General features: G+C 37.9%; 1 protein-coding gene across 5 annotated transcripts in view; it reads right to left on the bottom strand.

Moving 5' to 3' along the window:
• Positions 1-727: 727 nt before the first annotated feature.
• Positions 728-8893, bottom strand: part of TOX (thymocyte selection associated high mobility group box) — a 313399-nt gene continuing 305233 nt past the window's right edge. For 4 of the 5 annotated variants that reach the window (XM_044928750.2, XM_006043079.4, XM_025265365.3 and 1 more), the window contains 3 exons: positions 8547-8588; positions 3163-3314; positions 728-2860 (listed from right to left, as the gene is read on the bottom strand). In XM_044928750.2, the coding sequence (XP_044784685.1) occupies positions 2824-2860; positions 3163-3314; positions 8547-8588 (231 nt within the window). In that variant the 3' untranslated portion in view covers positions 728-2823. The remainder of the gene's footprint in view (positions 2861-3162; positions 3315-8546; positions 8589-8893) is intronic. The other variant, XM_006043080.4, reaches the window with a different exon arrangement.

Genomic DNA, 8893 nt, shown 5'->3' with positions numbered 1-8893 from the left:
GGTTTTGGATTATTTTTTCTTGTGGACATTACAGAGACAACTCAACCTTCTCCTAGGTGCTGTCAGACCTTTTTTCTCTTTTCTTTTCTAAAGAGTTATAACTGTGACTTTGGTGTGCTGGGAAGGATATTCTATGTTCAGCACTATCGCCAAGTCTCTCAGAATGCCTTTCCTGGAAGTCTGGGAACCCCATGGAGAGCTACATAACAGAACTCGGTGGACACCATCACTGTTCCTTATGGTTACAAGTTGGGAGCTGCTGGGCCCAGGCTGCATTCTGGCTTCGTGAAAAGTGGAGTTTCTCGGGCAACATCTGACAGAGGGTGTTCTCAGTGTTTCAGGAAGGAACACCTGTGGCTGGGGTTCATTGCTTCTGGGCCTAATCACTTCTGCCATGGATTCTGGGATCTCTCCTCTGGCTGGGTGTGTCTTTCAGAGACTGATGGATATTCAAATAGAATACGGTCATGCATCATAAGAGTTTTTATTTATGATGTATTTTCTTTTATTTACATTTTTTCCCCACTGTTTTTGGTGTTGAGTATCAACACTCTCTCTACCCTGGTTGCACACCTGCTCTAGAAAAACTGTAAACAACATTGTACTTTTCTGTGGAACCCACCTGTCAAAGCTGGTTGTTCTCATCCCGATAATTAGTTTCTCAGTTTAGACATGACACAAGTGAGAATGTTACTTTAGCATAATATAATAAATAAAAGACATTAGGTAATTAGTAGTGCTGGTATATTTCTAAAATACTAAACAGACAAACAATAAACTGTGAACTTAATCACATGAGTTCTTATACAGTTTCAAGACAGGAAAATTAGAGCTCTCAGCTACAGTCATTTTAATAATCACATTGGATCTGCATTATTTATTAGTTATTACATGCTCAACTGATTCAAGGGTGTACAAGGCCTAAAATCATTTCAAAGCAAGCATACCTTTTGTTTTTTGAATTCTGACTGGATTACATAATGCATATATTTGTATTTAGTTAAATTGCTAAGTTTATTTCACACACTCCATGAAAAAGACATCAGCCATTCTCTTGATTTCCAACCAGACTGGTTTTCTTGCTATAACTCTGTAAGGGCATAATTTGCTCTTTCTGATGTAAAAGCTATGCCAGCCTTCAGCCAGATTCTCAATGCTTTCGGTTCTTTAGCAAGTCCCTAGTACCCTCAGAATTCTCTTGGAAGACCCAGGAGTTCTGGAAAGAGAGTAGCTTGTGGAGGCACAAATGGCAACAAGATCCTCAATTTCTGTCAAATGTCACACGGGGAACGCGTCTCCTTTCCCTGTCTGGTTACTCACCTTTCAGTTTTCGATATTCTGGACATTGTGCTCTCCCTTTCCTCCTGTCCTAGTTTAATTCCTAAATGTTTTCTGGATTTTGTGAAAAGCATGCAGCTTGAGGAATTTGACTGATTTGACTTTAATTCTTTTTTGGGAGGGGGAGAGGGAGGAAGTTTACAGAAATGACTAAAACCAGCTGAGAAGTTTAAAGAATTGACTAAAACCAGCTGAGAACCAAGAAGCCACCTTTTCCTCTCAGGTAGGGAGCTCATCTGTTCAGTCTTGGAGCCTGTGTGACTTTTAGGGCAATCTTCTGTTCTATTGTATGAAGAAAGAAATTCTTAAATATCACAGTTTTTCATTTGCGTCAACCAAAGAAATATAGAAATAGAGGCTGGTTACTTAAATTTGCTGCTAAAATGAAAAGTAGGTTTGGCTTTATTCACTGTAAAAACTAAATTATAAAGTATTCACACCAAGCGTGAATTTTTTTTTTTTTTTTGCCAGCAAAAGTTAAAACATCAAAGAAACCTCTTTCAAATACTAACAAATTTACTTACAAACACCTATATTTATTATTTCATAAATAGGCGCAACAGTTTCCATAAAAAAAGATTAAATACAGACACAGTATGAAGAAACAATAATACAGAGCCCTATGTAAAGGTTATAATTTAGCTGTTTTCAATCTCTTTCTGCATCTAATAAAATACCAGGTAAGCATTTGGCAGTTTTATACATGAAAGGGCTTAAATGACATTTTCTAACCATTACACAAAAAGTGATACAAAAAAGCAATTTTTCTGTAGTACAAAATAAATGGTGTTTGCGCTTCCCCTCACACTAGTTTCTTTTTGTCTGATCAATGAGACAAAGCCAATTTGTTTTTAAATTAAAATCATTTGGGAGTACGTTTTTTTCAAATATTTTGAAAATATAGAACTATTAGTCAGTTGTTTTAAAAATGAAGTAAAAATATGAATGTTTGCCAATTTAACCCCTATTGTGAAATCAATAAACTGGAATGAGCCAGTTTCAAATCACAATTTAGCTACAAAAACATTCACATTTTATACTCTAGGAGAGTGTGACATAGATGCTATTTACAAACTTGCTATGACTGCTACATCAAGCCATTTAAAAAGTCTTTAGTAGTTTCATATAAACACCCATTATGAAAACCAATGGAAAATCCAGGACTTTTATCCAAGACATCTATAGTTGCTAAGGCAGTTACTATAGCGCAGCACTTCACAGCAAAAAACCAACATAAAATCTGAATGGTCCAAAGTTCCTTCAGGGAAGAAGAAAAACAATGTCCATAAAGGATTAAAAAAATAATAAAGATAAAGAAGCATGACTATTTCTTCCAGAGTGGGTGACCCACAAGCTCAAATGGTCCTAAGTGCTTAGCAACTTGTATTTTTTCTAATAAAATGGAGAACTGCCTTGACTGTACAAAGCAATCCACGGTGAAGACTTCCCTGAATGCCTCAGTGGAAAGAAGAGGTGTCTGGAGTTTCAGGTAAGGTACAGTGCTTTGTCCCTCTGCATGCCCCTGTGTGGAGAGAAAATAGACAAGCAACCGGTGTTAACAGGACAGCCTTGCTACGGGTGACCAAGGGGGACGTGTCTGTCTGCTCTAGCTTGAGGGATGGGGTTGGGCACGGGGAAAGTACACAGTGAAAGCCAACAGAGTTTAAAGGCATTTACTCTTGGAATGCTTAAAAATTTCTGGTTTTGCGAACATGGAACCGTTCCAGATTATCTTTTGGAAAGCTGGAAGAAATAAGGGATCTTTTTACGACATGCCTGTTATGAGAGCTGTCTGCCACCAGGTGGCGACGGCCGGCCGCTTACCCACTACTGCAGTAGTCGCTATTCCAGTCCACGGGCTGGGTGGGAGGATTTCTGCACCCAGAGCGCACGTATTCCATGGCCTGGGTGACCACTTGTGCAGCTGTAGATGTAGGATTGATTATGGTCTGATAGTCGGGTTGAAGATTAAATCCCTGAAAAGCAAAGCAAGTCCACAAATGAGGATCAAAGTGCCTTGTTAAGAAGAAAAGCACCTAAATATTTAGCCACTGTTTGGAAACACTACTACCTTCCTGCTTGTGCCCCTGCAAGGGCAAGCTAATCCCAAGAACCATGAAAACTTAAAACAAAGATGGAAAAGAAGGGCCCACACTCCATCTTTCTTACCTTTCCTTCCTTTAGCCATGTGTTACTTGACTTGTACTCTTGAGCAGATACATCGAATTGAGAAACAATGTAAAATTTAGAAAAGCCAACTCAACCAAAACAAAGAGAAAAGGCCCTAAACCCCTCAGAGTTTATGTTTTCTGTCTAACCCAAGGATACATTAATAGTTAATCCCCAGAATATGCAACAGAATCTTTTCTGAAGGATTCAGGCAGCAGGTGGCTGAGTGTTTTATTAGACTACACCTATTCACATATTGTTCTCAAAACCCTTTTTCTTCATTCAGTCACAAAGGGACCATCTGCTTCTTCTTTTATTTGTACTTCTTTCTCAGCTAAAAATTTCAACCAAAGCTTTTTAACAGTTGTTGGACTAATATAAGGAAGGAGATTCAAAACAACTTGCCACTGGAAAACACAGAGTAGGAAAAGTATAAGGCAGAGAAAATATTTTAAAATTGAAAAGTCTATTAACTGGCAAATAATAATCAGACTTCAGGAAGGTTCTTTTAACACACTGGTGTGGTGAAGTGTTGACTTTTAATCCTTGCAGAGCTATTAAAAATTCAAGGACAGAATCTCTGAAGTAGATAGCTATATCTGGTAAACAAAAAGCATTATACGCTAAGAGTTATTTTTAGCTTATCTGGTGAATTCAAGAGCTGCATAAGCAAGCTTTGCTGGAAATGACCAAAAAAAGCAACTTAATTAATCTCATGGTTGTCTGTTTTTGCAGCAGATTTCATACATGGTTTTTACCCACTGAAAAACCAAGAGATTTAAAAACAAATCATTTTCAATTTACTTGCAGGGAGCTTCTTTTGAAGGAATAATATTGTTGAGATTTTATCTTTTAAAAAAATTCAGCAGAATGATCAGAGAATTGATTTTGAACTAAAGCTATTTCCTTGGACTTTTATTCATTTGCAGGTACCCTGGGTAAAGATTCAAAGACATCTATTATCAGATGTCCTCAATTCTCAATATTGGCTTTAAGGTATTAAATTATTTTCCATTCAAGGGATAAAGACTTCAAGCCAATGTCCAGGCAAACTCCCAACAAAGCTGCTCATGAAAGACAGAGCACTGAATGACTGGAAACAAATCACTGAAAAGTGGAGTATTCAGTCAGCTTGGTTATTTGACCTCACACAGCTAGAAAGAGTAGTGTTTCCTAAACTAACAATTGGTTTGTGAGAGGGAAGTTTGTTTATGTAGATACCACCTGCAGCTCCAGCCATAAACATTTTCCAAAGCAGGGGGGCATGAGAAGCGAGAGGAATATAACTGGATGTTTGGTACTCCAACCCTTTCCAGGCTGGCGTCCACTCTTTCTCTAGACCGTCTTTTATCTCTGTCACGCATGGAGTTTCAGGATGGTCCTGTAATGTCTTAATGGGGCTTACTGTCCAGTTTTCTGGACCTCTTTCCCAAGTGTCTTGTGTAATGCTAGGCAGACAAACAGGAAAAAGTCCCCAGGGAGAGGAACCTCAGGCTGATTTTTATTTCAGCCCCCTCATCAGGGCTGCCCAGTGACCAGAGAGTGTGTTGCTTATTGGATATTCTCAGGGTCAAGTCCATAGTAGTTGCTCAATAAATCATGTTTTCCAATAAATGAATTTTAACATCAACTATTTGATGCTACTCTTTGAAAGCCCTGGGGAATATAACTGTGTAAATACCAAGGCTTTCCTATCTTTTTAATGTAAAGTTCTCCACATTGGATTTTTGCACAGTCAACAAAACATAACTTAAAAGTAAATAAGTCTTAAAACTAGAGTAGTTGAAAATATCTCATGTTAGGTGAAGGTATGGAAACATATGAGAAAGCAAAAAATAAGTAAAAACAAACCAACCTGCTTCTATCCAACACCACACAATCAAAGAACAGAAATGACCATTGCTTTTTTCTATCCAATGAACATGGCCCCTCAAAGTTGGGAAAGAGAGTTAGCAGGAGAACATTAATTTTTAAGTGATCAGTTTAAGACTTAAATGGGTAACTTCAGTTTATAAAACCAAAAATGATGTGTTATCTATGAAGCTCAAAGATTTAAAATTTAGCTAACTTCAATGCCTAAATTTAAGATCACTAGTATTAAAACAACTGTGGACCAAGGAAAAGACAAGCAAAACCTGAAGAACATAATTTTACTTGCTTTCAATTTAGAAAATGAAACTTTCTTCTGAGGACTGTATTAAGAGATGCTGAGGTCAAACCCAGAAATAACGGTATTTTTATTATTGTTGTAAGTATGAAACAACAATGATGATAGAAAGTTTTGAAAAAATGTTTGCTTAGTGATCTAATTAAACAAGACTGAATATTTTGCATTTTAATGCTCAAGAGAAAAATCACCAACTGTTTTGTAGCATGCCTGGAATTTTAAATTTCATTTTCTGGTGCCAGATTGAAATAAAAATAGGAAACATGATAAAGATTAATTTGATGTCAGAAGGGACATTTGCTCTTTAATTAGATTTCTGTAGCCCTAGCAGTTTTGTTGTGCCACCATATCAAGTCCTAAAAAAGCCTGCAGCAATACCAAACCGTGATCCTCGTATCCACACTTTACTGGGAACTAATTTCATTTCCTGCCTGTCTGGAGAGGTCTTTTCAACAGGCATCAATGTTTTTGTCTTCACAACTGATTTATTCATCAATCTCAATGTGATTTTTTTAAACCTTTAAATTACACCCAAATCCTAAAGCAGCTGTTTATTACACAAGGAAATTGAAAATCTGTCTGTGTGATATCATACAAAGATTTTTTTCTTAGGTTATAAAGGAAGTTGACAGATATTAATGATTTTTTTCTCTTGACCTCATTCGACAATATAGTGAACAGAAAAAAAGGAAGAAAACTGGACTAAAAAATAAACCCCAGGTCTATGGGTTTAGTGTATAAAATATTATTCTAGAAAAAAAAAAAAAACTATTACTCCTAGTGGATGATATGATCATTTTTTAGGATACATTCATTTTCAAAAGGATAATAAAATAGCTAAAGTAATGCTGAAATATGAAACATTACTGTAAAAATACAGTAGCCATGAACTTTCTTGCTCTTTCTTTCTCTTTTTCGTTTTTTGGTGTTTGAAAATGGGAACATGGCCAGGAAGCAAACACCTTCTTGATAAAGATGATGAATCCAACAGGTCTACTTCCAGCCATAAGCTTTCTACAACACACGTTGATGACATGAACATTGGCCCCACAGACCACTGTGACTGTAATAAACTGAGTGACATGGAGGCGTGACGGACACTCTGGATCTGATTTTAGGATTATCAATTCGTTGAGACTTCCAGTCCTCTTAACCTGCAGGATTCTCTCCAGGGATCTACCCTGACTCTGACCTCACTGCCCATCACTCTCTGTTCCTCACCATGCTCCCCACTGGCCTCCTTTCCATGTCCTGGATAAGCCACGTTCCTCCCAGTTGGCCCTCCAGGCCAGAGGAGTCCCTTCTCCTTGCTACACTCCCTGCTAGTATCCACCCCACTCCCTTCCCACCCTCTGGTTCCTAGAGGCTGCCTCCTCTTGAGAGATGCTTCTTTATCTGTCCCAGCCAAAGGCCTGCTATTCCTTCACACATCCTGCAGTTTGTCCCCATTTAATTCTTCCCATGGGATCCTAATAACTTACCTGTTTATCTTATTCCCACTGCCCCCCCTCTCCATTCCACCCCCAACTCTGATGTGAGCTCCATGGGGGTAGAAGTTACTCAATTTCAGCCAGCATCTGGCATGTGTTAAGGGGTTCAACAAATCTTTTTTGAATAAATGAAAAATTTTAAAACTTTTAAGGATTTGAGAGTCTACAAACTAGCCTGTAATTTCTTCTAATATTTAAGCTTCTGCAACTCATTTTTTTATTCCTTCATTTGTTAACTTGTATCTTCAGTAGTTATTTTATTGACTGCGTACAATGATCAAGCATCAGTGATTTTAGTCACCATGGTCTCTGCAGCTGCACGGACTCTCCATTTTGGGTTCGTGCCATTTTGTCTTCTATTATTAATGTAAGTTAAAATCAAGTCCTACCATCTCAATAAGAAAACTTTCTGAGATACACTAATAGAACTCACTTAAATATTGATGAGTAACTTGTCCAATGTAATCTGCCCTATTTTTTCCTATTAAGATTCTATATGGAAAGACACATCTCCTGAGTTTCCAAATGTGGCCTTATGTAATTCAGAAATGTTTGAAAACTATTCAGGGTCACAGCTCATCTAAGGTATAGAGTATAAATAGACAATGAACTGTCTCTGAGTGGATAAATTAATAAAAAGTGTTCTCTCTGCACAGAGCTCTGGCCCCCAACCTGGGGAGTGGGCCACATACTCTGTATTTTTTTCTCTGGGAAAAAACACCTCTCACTACAGCACTGAGAGCAAAACATGGGCCCTCAACTGGATAGTACCCTTAGGCAGAAGTCAACCCACCCGACCGAAGGTCTCTCAGCTCTTCAAACACTATTGGTTCATTAAAATGCAAGGAACCCACGAATGTCCCTTTTATCAAGAGTAATGTCTGATGGAAAGAAGGACAACATGGCCCTATTAATGTCACTCACTGGTCACAAACCTGCCGTAGACAAGGAGGTTGGTCTTTCCCAGTGAGTTTACAGCTCGTCTGTTCAACAGGTAAGTCAGTCATCTGAGCTTTATCAATATCCTTGGCTTGAGGACCAAATAAGACTTCGGTAGAGAGATGAGTCCTTTGCTCTCCATGATCATTTAATCTCAGAACTAACTAGGATTTACAGAGCCTCCCAAGTCTTAGGAGAAACTGTTAAGAATTGACAAGAACGATTCATAGTGAGAAGCAGCAGGCCTAGCATTTAAGAATCAAGGGAGGATATTGTATACCTATGGCTGATTCATATTGAGATTTGACAGAAAACAACAAAATTCTGTAAAGCAATTATCCTTCAATTAAAAAAAAAAAAAGAGTACTGAACAGAGCTAAGTTTGAATTCTAGCTCTGACCTTTGGGCAAGTTAGTCAACTCTGCTGAGCTCTGTCTCCTCACCTGTGAGATGAAGACAAGGTCAGGACCTGCACTGTGAATTTTCTGAAATTAAAGAGGAGGTAAGGTAACGTATTAAGGTTTGTAATTGTCACCTCTTGTATTGTCTATAATAACAATAATAAAAATGGATTTGGGACTATGTATATCTGATTCTTATTTCTGCCTCCCCTCCACCCCACTGTGGCCAATTATAGACTATATCAGAGGGCTCCTATATCACTCTTATAGGAAGACTCTGCATATTTCATTATAGACCTGGGAACAAGTCATAGGATTAGGAAAGTGATAGGTTAATTTAATATGCTTTGTAGTTTCTACCTTGACCTGTTTTTTTAAAAACACATTTT

This window comes from Bubalus bubalis, chromosome 15 (genome assembly GCF_019923935.1).
Source record: "Bubalus bubalis isolate 160015118507 breed Murrah chromosome 15, NDDB_SH_1, whole genome shotgun sequence".
NCBI classification, from domain to species: Eukaryota; Metazoa; Chordata; class Mammalia; order Artiodactyla; family Bovidae; genus Bubalus; species Bubalus bubalis.
The sequence above is the reverse complement of the archived record's forward strand: the minus strand, read 5'-3'. Positions and strand labels throughout refer to the sequence as shown.